This window comes from Selaginella moellendorffii, unplaced genomic scaffold (assembly GCF_000143415.4).
Source record: "Selaginella moellendorffii unplaced genomic scaffold, v1.0 SELMOscaffold_24, whole genome shotgun sequence".
Classification (NCBI taxonomy): Eukaryota; Viridiplantae; Streptophyta; class Lycopodiopsida; order Selaginellales; family Selaginellaceae; genus Selaginella; species Selaginella moellendorffii.
The window spans coordinates 849,476-863,431 of NW_003314285.1; the positions used below are offsets into that span (position 1 = coordinate 849,476).

At 50.8% G+C, this 13,956-nt stretch overlaps 6 protein-coding genes across 11 annotated transcripts; 4 read left to right on the forward strand and 2 right to left on the reverse strand.

Annotated features, from left to right (window-relative positions):
* The first annotated feature begins 120 nt into the window (after positions 1 to 120).
* On the forward strand, positions 121 to 2,789 carry LOC9658362 (anthranilate synthase alpha subunit 1, chloroplastic). Of its 2 annotated transcripts, none has more exons than XM_002974201.2 (14): positions 121 to 217; positions 273 to 328; positions 375 to 553; positions 617 to 806; positions 859 to 1,010; positions 1,056 to 1,171; positions 1,245 to 1,491; positions 1,540 to 1,596; positions 1,651 to 1,803; positions 1,860 to 1,940; positions 1,992 to 2,078; positions 2,131 to 2,433; positions 2,490 to 2,522; positions 2,571 to 2,789. In XM_002974201.2, the coding sequence occupies exons 1-14, from the start codon at positions 153 to 155 to the stop codon at positions 2,616 to 2,618; spliced, it is 1,767 nt and encodes a 588-aa protein (XP_002974247.1). In that variant the 5' UTR covers positions 121 to 152; the 3' UTR covers positions 2,619 to 2,789. The 2 variants fall into 2 exon arrangements, with proteins under 2 accessions (XP_002974247.1, XP_024535097.1); XM_024679329.1 differs by having other exon boundaries at positions 1,245 to 1,437.
* Positions 2,790 to 3,229: 440 nt separating this feature from the next.
* On the forward strand, positions 3,230 to 5,740 carry LOC9657421. Its single transcript, XM_024679331.1, has 8 exons — positions 3,230 to 3,775; positions 3,889 to 4,201; positions 4,265 to 4,425; positions 4,490 to 4,956; positions 5,019 to 5,109; positions 5,191 to 5,440; positions 5,497 to 5,585; positions 5,647 to 5,740. Exons 2-8 carry the CDS (start codon positions 3,949 to 3,951, stop codon positions 5,674 to 5,676), a joined length of 1,341 nt encoding a protein of 446 aa, XP_024535099.1. The 5' UTR covers positions 3,230 to 3,775; positions 3,889 to 3,948; the 3' UTR covers positions 5,677 to 5,740.
* LOC112347830 (mitochondrial zinc maintenance protein 1, mitochondrial-like) lies at positions 5,737 to 6,357 on the forward strand. The gene is made up of 2 exons (XM_024679335.1): positions 5,737 to 6,046; positions 6,110 to 6,357. Exons 1-2 carry the CDS (start codon positions 5,812 to 5,814, stop codon positions 6,163 to 6,165), a joined length of 291 nt encoding a protein of 96 aa, XP_024535103.1. The 5' UTR covers positions 5,737 to 5,811; the 3' UTR covers positions 6,166 to 6,357.
* Positions 6,358 to 6,595: 238 nt separating this feature from the next.
* On the reverse strand, positions 6,596 to 8,406 carry LOC9657422 (O-glucosyltransferase rumi). The gene is made up of 6 exons (XM_002974374.2): positions 8,243 to 8,406; positions 7,646 to 8,187; positions 7,398 to 7,590; positions 7,283 to 7,347; positions 7,027 to 7,237; positions 6,596 to 6,978 (listed from the first exon to the last, which is right to left on the reverse strand). Exons 1-6 carry the CDS (start codon positions 8,357 to 8,359, stop codon positions 6,676 to 6,678), a joined length of 1,431 nt encoding a protein of 476 aa, XP_002974420.2. The 5' UTR covers positions 8,360 to 8,406; the 3' UTR covers positions 6,596 to 6,675.
* Positions 8,407 to 10,024: 1,618 nt separating this feature from the next.
* LOC9658363 (ubiquitin-conjugating enzyme E2 5) lies at positions 10,025 to 11,001 on the reverse strand. 5 transcript variants are annotated; one of them, XM_024679300.1, is made up of 6 exons: positions 10,920 to 11,001; positions 10,787 to 10,866; positions 10,596 to 10,710; positions 10,492 to 10,544; positions 10,317 to 10,425; positions 10,025 to 10,242 (listed from the first exon to the last, which is right to left on the reverse strand). In XM_024679300.1, exons 1-6 carry the CDS (start codon positions 10,961 to 10,963, stop codon positions 10,182 to 10,184), a joined length of 462 nt encoding a protein of 153 aa, XP_024535068.1. In that variant the 5' UTR covers positions 10,964 to 11,001; the 3' UTR covers positions 10,025 to 10,181. The 5 variants fall into 5 exon arrangements, with proteins under 5 accessions (XP_024535068.1, XP_024535066.1, XP_024535065.1 ...); XM_024679298.1 differs by having other exon boundaries at positions 10,025 to 10,275; XM_024679297.1 differs by having other exon boundaries at positions 10,297 to 10,425; positions 10,599 to 10,710; positions 10,920 to 10,998.
* Positions 11,002 to 11,071: 70 nt separating this feature from the next.
* LOC9658364 (pentatricopeptide repeat-containing protein At1g32415, mitochondrial) lies at positions 11,072 to 13,771 on the forward strand. The gene has a single exon (XM_024679108.1). It carries the CDS (start codon positions 11,072 to 11,074, stop codon positions 13,769 to 13,771), a length of 2,700 nt encoding a protein of 899 aa, XP_024534876.1.
* Positions 13,772 to 13,956: the final 185 nt, after the last annotated feature.

Sequence of the window (13,956 nt, forward strand, 5' to 3'; positions counted from 1 at the left end):
CAGAGATGGGTGCTCTCTAGCTAGAACTGGAAACTAAAGCCCTAACCACGTGGCAAATTCTAATTTCGCGCCAAAAGTCAAAATTATCCTTGTCGCTGTCCAATGGGTGTTAGTCTAACACAGATTTTCTTAGGGGGTTTTTAGGGTTCTTGATGGCCGCGTGTGGCGCATTCGAGTTCCAGGCCATCGTGGATCTCCCAAGGCGCCGGATTCACAGGTGAGAAGCCGATTCCCAATGTAGATCGATCTCTGCGGCTAAAATGCGCGCCCAGGCAGCGCCAGCTGACCAAGTGGCGATCCGGGAGCGCGGTTCGGGCTTCTTCCCAAGGTATGATCGCAATCTCAATCTCTCAATCTTGAATCGGGCTCTTCAGCGCAAGCGCAGTTCCATGAGGCATGCAAAAGGGGGAACCTGGTACCTCTGTTCCAGCGGATATTTTCGGATCACCTGACTCCTGTGCTAGCTTATCGATGCCTGGTCAAGGAAGATGACAGGGAAGCGCCTAGCTTCTTGTTTGAATCCGTGGAGCATACAAACGGTGTCAGCAACGTCGTAAGTTTGGATTCATTCTGGTGTCGTGTATCGGTTCTAAAGCCTGGATTTTTTTTTTCCCAGGGTCGCTACAGCATGGTAGGGGCGCAGCCTGCCATGGAAATTGTAGCTAAGGAAAATATGCTGACTATCATCAGCCACGAGGATGGATACGAAAACGAAAGGATAGTCGACGATCCAATGAAAGAACCGGAAGAGATCACCTCAGACTGGAGCCCAGTGCCAGTCGATGGTCTTCCAAATGTTTTCTGTGGTAAAGTTGCTAGCTATGTTTTGTGGAAGTCGGATTGACAGCGTTTTTCCAGGTGGCTGGGTCGGTTATTTCTCGTATGACACGGTGAGGTATTCCGAGAAGAAGAAGATTCCGTTTGCTAGTGCACCCTTGGACGACAGGGGATTACCTGATATGCACTTGGGCCTCTACAAAGACGTCATCGTATTCGATCATGTTACAAAGGTGAGCTTTGTTGCAATCTTCCACTTTAATTGCTTTTCTTTTCAGATTGCGTATGCAGTTCACTGGGTCGACATCCGGAGATACGAGGATCCGAATACAGCTTTTCAGGACGGAAAGAAGCGATTGCAAGAACTTATCGATCGTGTTCAGAACACTGAAGTGTAAATATCCATCGTGTTAAGTGGTTGATGATCTCATCTTGATGTGTTAAAGGTTCTGATGCTCCTTTTCTAGGCCGAGGCTTTCCCACGGAAATGTGAACCTGTCGGTTGGGCATTATGGGAATCGTGTCAACAAGTCGAATATGTCACTTGATCAGTTCAAGGGGGCCGTCTTAGCTGCTAAGGAGCACATACTTGCCGGTGACATATTCCAGATAGTATTGAGCCAGAGATTTGAGAGGAGAACCGCCGCGGATCCTTTTGAGGTTTATCGAGCGTTGCGAATTGTCAATCCAAGCCCCTACATGATTTATTTGCAGGTTCGTGTCCAACTTTACGCCAATTCAACGTGTTAACGTTCCGTGCAGGCAAGAGGCTCAATCCTGGTCGCATCAAGTCCCGAAATTCTCACACGCATCAAGCATGTAAGTCGTGGACGCTTTTTTCTGGTGGTTTGTTCTTATTTGAGGACTTTGCAGGGCAAGGTCATCAACCGACCTCTTGCGGGAACTCGAAGGAGAGGAGTTTCGGACGAGGAGGATAAGAAACTGGAGGAAAGCTTGCTAAAGGATGAGAAGGAATGTGCCGAGCATGTGATGCTGGTCGACCTTGGACGAAACGATGTCGGCAAGGTTCATATACTTTGCGTTGTTTTGTTTTCCTCCTGTTTTGATTTTAAAGTGCGCAGGTTTCCAAGGCAGGATCCGTGCAGGTTGAAAAGTTTATGGAAGTCGAGCGCTACTCACATGTGATGCACATCAGCTCTACGGTATTGTCTCATCCTCGCTCTTTTTATATTTTCCACTTTCTGAATGCTCAGGTGACCGGAGAGTTACAAGAGGGACTCTCATCGTGGGACGCTCTTCGCGCAGCGCTACCGGTTGGAACAGTTAGCGGTGCTCCGAAGGTACTGATACTGGCAAACTGTGCTCTAACGTGCACTTTGTTTTCACCATCAGGTGAGAGCCATGCAACTGATAGACGAGCTGGAACTTACTCGACGCGGGCCGTATAGTGGTGGCATCGGCTCAATATCTTTCAATGGAGACATGGACGTAGCACTTGCTCTTCGCACGATGGTGTTTCCCACAAGGTCCCAGGACAAGAACGGTTCTTGGTTAGCTCATCTTCAAGCGGGGGCCGGCGTTGTCGCTGATAGCATTCCGGACGAGGAGTACAACGAGACGGTAAACAAAGCAGCGGGTTTGGGACGAGCAATCGACCTTGCGGAGACAGCGTTTCCGGCCGAGAAGCTCATGGAGGTCTCATAAAAGCTATGTTCTCTCTCTCCTTTTTCTAACTTCCAGTGCGATAATAGGACAATGTCCTGGAGAAAAAATCAAACTTGGGGGTAAGCTTTTCCTTCGTCGTTTGTTCCTTTCACTTTTGGACTTTGTAGAGTGAAAGTCGAAAGCCATCGGATTACTTTTGGAAGGTTCCTTCTTAAAACGCATCAAGCAACCGGCGCCGGAGAGAAACAAGCAAAAAAAAAACGCGAGAATCTCTTGTTTGAGGTGGACTGCACTAAGAACAATCGCGTGATCATTGATCCGGACTTGTGGGATTTTAAAAAGGCGTGGCCTTCATTGGAAATGCTTTTCTATGTTTCGTGCGTGGATCGATATCGTTGTGTTGTACCAGTCGGGTTCACACTAGCCCAGTGCACACGGGGATATTCTCGGATAACAGCTTTAAATCTGTAGGATATTCTCCTCCAGACCTCACAGAGATTCGTTACCAGTTATTCTTCCCGGATTTGATGAGAAAAATATTTGTTGTTTGTCATGATTTGGGGCGCTCGTACGGCAAGGCCGTTTCGACACCGAAACATCCGTGGGGCTGTCTGACACGTGTCACCATCCTGGCGGTTTACAGGCCTGGAATGCCCAGCGCCTTGGTATTATGCCGCGCACGCGTTCGGGCGCGCAGACTCCCGTTAAGTGGTCGACACGTGGCAGGTCCCATGCCGTTGGATCTGCCAGATTTTAAATATCTCCGTCAGCTGACCTTGCCACCGTACGTGGCACTGTTAAGACCGTTCGATCCTGACACGTGGACAGGCTTGTGTCTGATGATGCTCAAGGCTATGGCTTGCGCGAGCGGATTGTCCCTCCCATCCCTCGTTCTTGCGGGATTGGAGCTAGGGTTATTGTCTCGCCGCTAGGGCCTGCTAAGGGCGACAACGATCTCCAGCGCGGCCGGCGCGCCACAGCTGGCTCGATTCTTCGCGTCTTGTTCTCTCCGGCGGCTGGCTTGTGAGCTCGAAGCTCCTCTTCGTGATTCCAGGGCCGTGATACGGTAGGTCTGTGGAAATCTCATGGATGGAGAGGGCTTAGAGTACAGTGGGCTGCTGGAATGGAATTCCAGTCGAGTGTGAATGATCTCGCGGCCCAGGAGGATGAGTGGGAATGCTTGCCGGTTTAAAGCCGCATTATGGTGAGCTCCATAGATAGATGATAGATCTCGTCCGGCAAGGTGAGCGGGATTTCGTGGTACATCCACACAGCTGGTCGCTATTTAAGAAATTTGGCCTGGGCTCCTCCTGGATTGCCACTGCTGCCATCAATTCCGCTTTTGAGAGTCAAGCGATTTCTCCAAGTCCAGGTTAGCGGCTTCATTTATTTCTTCCCTTCCAGTTTTTTGTTTCTTCCTCTTCCTCGTTTTTCTTTTTTCTTTTTACTGAAGCTAACGAACAGTGGTCGCTGACGATGCTCCAGGCACCCAAGGGTGATGCACACATATTTTGTACCATTCGGCTGACTTGAAGTGGCGATGAGATGAGTTTAGTGGTTATGGAGGAGCAAAGTCAACCTGTCTTTCGGGATTTTTTGGGCTCGTCCGCGGCCCCCAATCCAGAGACAAAGCAGCCGGAGCTGTCGGCGACGGACTCGGTCAGGGTTTCGCAAAACAGTGGCTTCATGGAGCAAGAGGATGGAGAGGCGTCTGTAAGAGGGGGATCCACATTCTCGGCGCCATGTCCATCGTCGGCCCCAGGTCCCAGCTTCCCGGCCTCATCCGACCCAGGAACGGGTAAAGTTTTTTTCCGTCACGGCTATGGAGCTATGAAGCTGACAGTCTCTTGTCTTTTCACAGAGCTCTGGCGCCATGGCAAAGCTCCTGCTGGGATGCCATTTAGTCATGCCATCAAGGCTGCTAATTGCGTGAATGATGACGTTACGAGGAAACGGGAGGAGCTTGCAAACAGGGCTGCTTTCAGGGAGAATGATATGATGGAGGGCTCGCGTCCTAGCAAGGTATGGTTGCTCCACTCTCGCTTACAGAAATTTCTCATCCTCGCATTTCTTTTCTTGTTTCAAGGCTTCCCGGTTTAAGCAAAGAGAAAACGAGGCCCTTCCAAGTACAGGTGATTTCGGCCTCACGATGCAGCCTCCTCGAACCTCGCAAGCTGGAGGTAACTTGTGGCTCCAAACCTCGGTTTTTAATCCGTCCACGGGTACGTCGAAGCGGATAGAATCTTCCAGGCCGACTTCGGGCGTGCCTATGCTAGCTCGTCCTATGCAAGCCACCTCGGGTGCTACCGCAGGTGCTACTGCTGGCGGGGTGTTTTCGCGCAACCCTGCGAGTAGCATTCTGCCTCCTCCAGCGGACGAGGGATCTAGAACAGGTTTGCAAGGTGGCGGCATCGCGGCACTCATCAACAGCGCTAATGCCAAGCTGCCGTCGGCAAGACCGCTCGCTGAGCCTCCGGCGCTTGAGCGCACTGCTAGTCTGGACAGACCGAAGCCTCCTCTGCAAAATGGAGGCTCAGATTCTTTACTGCCCTCGTAAGCTAACTCTACATCTTCGAGTCACTGCGAAACAAAGCTAATGTTTTTCCTTGCCGCAGACACAAGACTTCGACAACGTCAGCTACTCGGCAGCTGACAATATTCTACGGGGGACATGCTCATGTGTTTGACGATGTATCTCCGGAAAAGGTGAGAAGAAACTCCCAAGTCAAAATTTATTTATTTTTATTTTTCCTTTCTCATGCTTTGGCTTTGATCGTGGCATTCCAGGCAGACGCGATCATGCAAATGGCTGGCTCCAACGGGAGATCGTGGTCCACGACGTATGCTCATCGATCCTCGCGGTCCGAGGGCTCTCTGGCCGACCTCCGACGAGAGAAAGCCGCGATTGGCGCGACCTCACTGACGGTTCCATCGGAGAACCAAAACGCTCCTTCGAATCTCCAGCGCAAGCACAGGATTCCCCCCGACCACCACACTGTCAAAGTCGGGATTCCTGGAGACGTGCCAGTTCCTTCAGGTACTTCCAAAGAGCTCCAAAGTTGTTCTAAAGCTTTCTTTTCCTTAACTTCGCAGGCATTCCAATTGGAGATGGAAATCGATTCGCAATGGCCAACGGCCGAGCCCCTGCTGGACTTCACGGCTCCTTCTACAACATGAAAGAGGTAAAAAAAACCTCTTTTTTGGTGGATTTATGCTGAAAGATTGGATTTCTTTGCATTGCAGGCCGCTAGCAATGGCCAGCACTGGCTTTAGACAGGTTTGGCACTAGGTAGTGTAAATTATGACAACATCGAGCTTTTACAATTTTCTCGCCTTCCATTGGCCACGTGGCACTCTGACGTGGAGCTGGTGTGTGCTAGGGCTTTCGCAATTTCTAGGGTTTGTGCGATGGCTGAGGCGCGCTCGGTAATGCGGGCGCTGCTGCGCGCCCGGAAGGTCGCATTCAAGGACGACAAGCCGATGATCGACGCGGCCGCGAAGCACGTACGATCGATCTTCGAGGAGCGGCGGCGGGTGAGCGATCCGGTGGAGCTTGAGAAGAATCTCCAGGAGGGGCGGGAGGCGGCGCAATACCTGGTGGAGAATGTAATCCAAGCCAAGAGGAATTCGCAAGGCCACTACGGTAAGCAGATTTTCTAGTCCCTCTTGTGATTATTGAACCATAGCATGGTATGGTTTTCTCTAGCAATGGGCTTAAAGAAGGAACACATGGGAATGGAATTTGAGGGAGCGTCTCGATGAGCTTGTTGGTATAGATTCTCTTCTTTTTGCTTCTTTCCTACTGATTGCTGGAATCCTGGATGCTTTCAATAACCTTATCACATTTTTGTCAAATTTTTTTCGAGATATGCAATACTTTTTGGTCTTCAAAGCTGAAAACCTTTATACCTTCTTCGTTCTTATTTGACAAATGCAAATAAACGTTTATATTCATTGTAAACCATCCCAGAACCCTAAACCTGCCTGGTTACACAAGATACATTCTTTTCTCTGTCTGTCTCTCTTTTGATGTTAGGCAACCTCAAGGCATTAAGGACAGGTTTGTAACCTCATGAGCCAGCCATCGCTTTTCCGATGGAGCAATGGACTTGAGAGGCCTCAGAGGGAGTGGAGAGTATAGAGTGTCTATCAATTAATCATCCAGAATGCCGATCCAAGGTAGTAGTGCATGTCAAACTCTGGTGATTTCTTGGCTATATATTCACGTGCTTTGTAAAATTTGAATTGAATATGAAGTTTATGAACCTTTCGTTATGTAGCTTGCAGCTTTATTCTCTTGTAGCCTTCTCTTTGCTTGGAAAGCATCATATCAGCGGATATGTTGTTGGCCAGCGTGCATACCTTTCGAGGTCTTGGCACAGTTCTTGGTAGTGTGAGCTCGTGTCCGGGCAAGCTGGATTCCAGCGTCATCCGCTGCGCTTCTGGTGGTGGCACCGGCTTGAACTTGAGCAGCTTCCCATACTCTCGGAGAAGATGAAGCATGTACTGGTACACGAAGTCCATGCTGAGCTCTTTGTCGAGAAATGACTTTGCACATTCCCCAATTGCAGCGGCCTGGAGCACGAGAGGGTTTACGGAGTAAGGCGAGATCCAAAGTCTTACCTCCTTTGGGTGAGCATTTCCCCAATCGACAGCAAACTTAGTCGAGTTGCAAATGTTGTCTCGATCCACAGGCCAAAAATGAACGAAAGGAATCAGTGACCGGGCGAAGAACTCCTGAAACATCGGCTCGATTTGTAGGACTGTTGAACCGCATGCCAATATGTACTTGAAACTGACAGACCATCCTCCTCCTTGGACATAAATCTTATACCTGAAACAGAGTCACCCTCAGCAAGCAATCAACCAAATGAAACACCTGTGTTGGCACTGTTTTGACAAGTCTGAATTGTTAAAATTGTGTTCTCTTTCAGCAAACCAGTCCTGCACAGGTCTTTATAACATTTTCAAGCCTTTTGACAGAATTCACTCACCTGGTGGTATGTTACAAGGTTGTAGTTGTGCGTGTTGTTGGCGGTGCATTTGACCAAGTCCGCTCTAGCCGGACCCATGTCGTAGTTCCCCTTCCAGAATGCTATCGGTTGCCTGTGTGACCAATCTAGTTTCTCGGCTCCAGAAAAGATTTTTCCCTTTTCTAAACTCCAGGGAAGGATATTAACTTCTGGCCTGTACACCAGAGTGCATGCTCAGTTCCGAAACGACCAAAAACACTCAGACTCACCATCCCCAATAGGACCAATCTGGAAACACAATGTCGTAGTGGTCACGTCTGCTGGTGCAATAAAGGAACAGTGGCGGAGGAGGCCAGGATCCATTCTTCTCAGGCTGGTGCTCCGCTCTGAACACGAGTGGCCAATCTCCGCAGTTGAACATCAGGTCAACGTCAGGAACCATCCCTGGATACTCTTTCAGCAGCATTAGCAAGCCCCACAGCGTGAAATCATCCCGGGTCTCGAAGCACTTATTGTAGCGCTCCATGTAGAGAGTCCCGTTGACTATTACTACACGGAAATCTGCTTTGGATCGAGCATCTTGGAGGTTTTGTTGGGAAATCCCTGTTTCTTTCCAAGGTGCGAGATCATTCTCAATCCAGGCGAAGTACGAAGGACATTGATTTTCCGAATTTGGGGATAGACACCTCTGGAGCTCCCGCAGATCGCTCTTCTGCAGCCTGAAGAAAGAGCCTGGAGAATCTGAAGCAGAAGCAGACTCCTGACTGCTCAAGGCCCAGGTCCAATCCCAATTCCAGTTCCAGTTCACAGCCTTCAATTCAAACTCCAAGCAGCCAATTAACACGAATTTCTCTTGAGAAGCTCACCTGAAGATGCTCTGTAACGAAGGCGAATAAGATCAGCGTAACAATGATAACAATCCCGGGCTTGCGGAGCTTGCTGAGAGTCCTCCAAAGAGGCGTAATCGCAGTGAACTCCACCATAACTACAGGTTCGGAGCGAGACTGCTGCCAAAACACTCATAAGAAAATCGAGTGGGACTGAGTTTGGTTGACTTCCAAGCACGAAAAGATTAAGTTTACATTTCCATGCATGCCAGAAATTACGGCATGAATGAGTTCAACATCAGCCATTACTGTTTGTTAGGGTATAAAACCACTTGGGATCATTGTCGACCTGCCTCCTACACTCCCTCCACTTTCTTGTGCTTGAGCCGCCCGAATCTCCTCCGTTCTACGCAGGTAATCAGACCTTTCAGCTGGCGTAAACTGCTGCATTTCCTGGGCATTCCGAGAGAGCGATCGAGCTGTTCGAGCACATATTCGATCTCCCACTTGATCAGTAACGACCTGGAAGGAGGGAGGAGTATCTTACAGCAGGATCTTGTTTCTTGGACTGCGATGCCCTATGAAGCAGCACAGAGATGTGGGTACCCAGAAAACACCAAATCGATCTTTGACAGGAGAAGGAACAGGTCAAGAGTTTTCCTGGACTGCTGTGCGGGTGCGCAGATTGTGAAGACCATGGTCAGCACCTTGAAACACCTTTCAGGTGACCTTTTCTCCATTTATCAAAGGATTCTCATGTAACATTATAGACATAGACCTGTTTATTTATGTAAGGGAAGTCTTTGCTTGAAGCAGTACTTCTGTAGATTCACCTAGTATGTCTGGCAGTAGAAATGTATGTGTAAGGTGAATTGGGCATCATAGTTCTTGACAAGGTGGAAGTTGTTACAGCCCGGATTGAGTGTTTCTTCAGGCCCAGCTGATATCTTGTGTCTGGAACTCTGTGTAGGCAGGGGAACGCACTGTGTAGTGTCGAGTTGATTGCACTGGATTCACTTCTTCATAGTAGAGGTAGTACTTCGTTAAGTGCTTGTCAATAGATTCAAGTGTCTGTTCCACCTCCCATGCAGTGTAATAAGAGAATACAAAATGAATTAGAAATGATTTTCAAGTGGTCATAGATACTTTCATGGATCATTATGTTGTCATCATCATTAAGCATATCAAGACTCAAATATTGAAATACACAAAATAAACTTGCTTCTGTCTTCTTCACACATCTCTAGCACTTGTTCCCAGCAGCTGTGGAAGGGGACTCATGCCAAGATGTGCCAGTTTGGACTGGAGAGAGACTTTGCCTACTCGATGTCTATAAAAAAAATTAAGAACTTAGAAGTAGAGAAGGCAAGTTGATTCTTCTAAACATTGGAGCCACTGGAGCTCACAACAACCCAAGAGGCACACACACACATAGACGAGGCGCAAGAAGGAATAAATGGGAGGAGAAAAACTATCAAAAGGAAGTAACTTTCCACTGAAAGATCCCATGTAAAGTGAGTTAACGCAAAGATTTCTTCTGTTTGCAACACAAACTAGTAGTAAATTGCAGCCAAGTTCCTTCCTCACTATCTTCTCTCTTTTGTTTCTAGTTTCTTGCACCAATTTGTGGTTTTAAAACCATTCTCGCACCAACTAGTGATTTTGAAACCCTTTGATCTTCCTAGATGGATTAGAGTGATAGTTCGTTCTTTGAAATTGTTCTTTGAAATCGAGAGGCTGTGTTTTGGGCCATATCTGTCCAGCACGGCGTTCGTACCAGTCCTCTTGAATCGTGATCCCTTTGACATCTCGATCCTGTGCTAGATGGATACGTTGGAGCTACTTACATTTGGCAATTTATGTACAATCTGGCTATTTACAAATCAGACGTTTTCTCGTCTTCTTTCCTCACGGGTCTGCTTGCCAGCCCAGGGTGTCGTCTTCGCTCGACGTGTAGCTGTCGTCACTGATCTCCCCGTCACTGCTCTCTTCCACAGCGGTTTGCGCATCTTTGGGCTTGGCATATCTCTCGCAGTACTCTATAATCCAAAACACACCACAGAACTTCAAAGCTAAACTAGAGGATTTCTTACCTTTCACCTTTTGCTCGTACCTTTCTTTGTCCCTCATCATCAGAGACCCGGCCTCGCCATTCAAAGGGTCACTTGGATTTGGATACAGCAGCAGCTGCGGAAGGAATGACTCGAAAACATTGACGAGGTCTGCCAAAACCAATACAAGCTTAGAACCCAAAAGAAGAACAAAGACTGAAGAAACAAAATCTTTACCAAACATGGGGCTCCAAGTGTGATTGATCACATCCAGGCAAACAGATCCCGAGCTGAAAAGCACCGTCAGTCGCAGAGCCAATGGGTCAAGAACGAAAATTTACGACTCGTCGACATTCGGATGGAAGATCTTGTTCACGAATCCAATGGAGGGCGATTTGTAGGGATAAGAGTCGGGAAGCTCAACGCGGACCTTCCACACTCCACTCTCATAAGGACCTGGCAATAGAATCCATCGCAAATCAAGCCAGAAACTGGAATGATCTATCCCAAATCGAATGAGGAGAGTTTTTACTATCTGCTGGCCCCTGAAAATCCACAATGAACTCGTTCATGCCATCGTTGAGCATTTCCACCTTGTAATCGCTCATCATGCTGCCATAGCGCGATCGATTAGAGAATGGAAGCTTCGATGACAACAAACTCACAGCTTCATCACATCCATCTCCCGGCGCCGGCTTGGAGACGACATTGTCCAAAAACCCTAAATGAATGAGCAACCCCAAACGTGTTCTATACATATAATAACGTAGAATATTCTAGTGGATTTGGGGCATTTGGGGCATTTGGGATGGGATGAATGCTTGCCAAGAGAGAAAGAAGGGAGGTCTACAACCAATGCATCCAGCGTCTCCAGGAATGCGCCAATGCGCGGGCGCTGGGCGATGGCAAGCGCGCTCACGAGCTCATCCAGCAATCGGGCTGGATCCACGACAGGCTGCTGGGAAATCTCCTCATCCGGATGTATGGCATCTGCGGCTGCCTGACGGACGCCATCGCCGCCTTCGATGCGATCCGGGAGCGCAACGTCTACTCCTGGAATCTCATCGTTGCGGCGAATGCCCAGAACGGGCAGCTCCATCACGCGGCGGCGCTCTTCGATCGCATGCCACAGCGGGATTTGTTCGCGTGGAACGCGATGATAGGGATTTTCTGCCAGGCCTCGCATCTGGAGGAGGCCAAGAGCGTCTTTGATCGGATGCCGGAGAGGGAGGCGCTGTCATGGAACTCGATTCTTGCGGCCTTCTCTCAAAACAGCCATGCTCACCACGCTCTCGAAATATTTCGCAGGATGCCGGCTCGCGATCTCTCCTCCTGGAATTCGATGATACAGATCCACGCGCAGCTGGATCAGACCGACGCCCTGCCGGGATTGTTCGACGCAATGCCAGAACGAGACGTGATTTCCTGGACGACGATCGTCGCGGCATTCGCAAGAAAGGGGCAAATGGAGAGGGCGGGGGAGATCTTCCGCCTGATGCCACAGACCAACACTCGAGGCTGGAATGTGATCCTCGTCGGCTCCTCCCGCGGTGCCAGATCCATCTTCGACACCATGCCGGAGAGAGATCTCGTCTCGTGGAACGAATTCATTGCCGCCAGTGCCAAGATCGGCGATCTTGACGCCGCCTCGACGATCTTCCAGCTGATGCCGCGACGCGACGTGATTTCCTGGACGACGATGCTCCACGGCGTGATGAGCTATGGGCGCCTGGAGCACGCCAAAAGACTCTTCGACGAGATTCCGGCGCGGAATGTGGTGACGTGGACGGTGGCGATTACATCCTACGGCGACGGTGGCGATGTGGATTCCGCGCGGGAAGCCTTCGCGCGAATGCCCCAGCACAATCTCTTCACCTGGAACGCGATGATGAGCGCTCTCTCCGATCAAGGTAACGCGATCCATCTCCAGGATGCCAGGGAGATCTTTGATGCTCTGCCTTACAGGGACGCGATCTCTTGGAACACTCTCATCTCCGGCTATGCCCAGCAGGGGCAAATCCGTGATGCGTTTGATCTCTTCGCCCATATGCCCGGCCGCGATAATGTCTCCTGGAACGCAATCCTCCTGGCCTACACCGAGGAATCGCTGCTCCAAAACGCGATCGCGCTCTTCGATCGAATGCCCTGCCGGGATCTCATCGCGTGGAACACGATGATCCGGGCGTATGCCCTGGACGGGCATATCGACGAGGCACGGCAGGCGTTTGACGGCGCGGATGAGAAGGACGGGGTGGCGTGGACGGCCATGATCCGCGGGTACAACCACAATGGCTGCTCCGGCGAGGCCATTCGTCTCTTCATGGCGATGGATCTGGAAGGGATCAAGCCTTCCGGCGGGCTGTGCTTTGTGGCGGCGCTCAATTCGTGCTCGGCACCGCGGTTTCTCGAGCAGGGCAGGCGATTGTGTGAGAGGATCCTGGCGCTGGGGCTCGAGAGCGATCAGCTGGTAGCGGCGGGGCTGATCTCCATGCTGGGCAAATGCGGGGATCTCCAGAAGGCCGCGCGATTCTACCGCGAGGAGCTCTCGGAGGATCGGCGAATTGCCGTGGCGGGAGCGATGATCTCGGCCCTCGCAGCGAATTCCCAGGTGGGCGCTGCACGGGAGCTCTTCGATCGCCTCCCAGAGCCCACGAAGGACTGGAATGCGATGATCCAGGCTCACGTCGCGGCCGGGGAGATCGACAGAGCGGAGGAGCTCTTCCAGGAGATCCCAGCTCCAGACATCGTGGCCTGGTCGACGATGATCGCTGGCTACGCGCGATCCGGGCGAGGCGAGGAGGCGCTGCAGAGATTCCGGTCCATGGATCTGGAAGGCGTGCGCGCCGACGCCAGATCGTTCGTGGCGGCGGTGGAGGCGAGCGCGATCACTGCCGATTCATCGCGGCTGGAGACGATCCACGCGCTGGCGGTGGAATGCGGCCTGGATTCACACACGATCGTGGGTACCAGCATCGTGGACGCGCTGTGCAAGCGCGGCAGCCTCGCCCACGCCTGGATCGCCTTCGCCAAGATCTCCAGCCGGCCCAGGATCCCATGGAGCGCCATGGTCGGGGGTCTCGCACGGAACGGATATTCCCGCGAGTCTGTGGCGCTGTTCCGGGAGATGCTCGCGTACGGCGCCGCCCCCGACGCCGTCACCTTCGTGTCCGTGCTGGCGGCGTGCAGCCACGGTGGGATGCTGCGCGATGGCGTCGGCTACTTCGTGGCGATGCCGTTGGATTTTGGAGTGTCGCCCACCGTGGATCACTACCGGTGTGTGGTTGATTTGCTTGGACGAGCCGGGCTGCTGGGAGAGGCCGAGGAGTTTTTGGAGGAGGCTATGCCGGTCTTGGGGAGGGAGGATAGCGTGGCGTGGACGTCGCTGCTGGGATCGTGTTGGAGCCATGGAGAAGTGGAGCGTGGGAAGCGACTGGGAGAGTTGGCGGTGGGGTTTAATTGGGAGGAGCAATCCTCGTCCCCCTTTGTGCTGCTCTCCCACTTATCATGCTCGGACTAGGCAGAATCGGCTTCCTTCTATTATTTTTGTTAGATTCTAGACATCCATCTTTTGTGAGGTTGAAACACGCATAACAAGCACACCAACAGGAAGAGGATTAATTAACAAGACATTAATGCTATAACAAGACATGTGGTAGTGTTGCAACTTCCATACTAAAATGCGATGATAAAGTGGAGATTCTT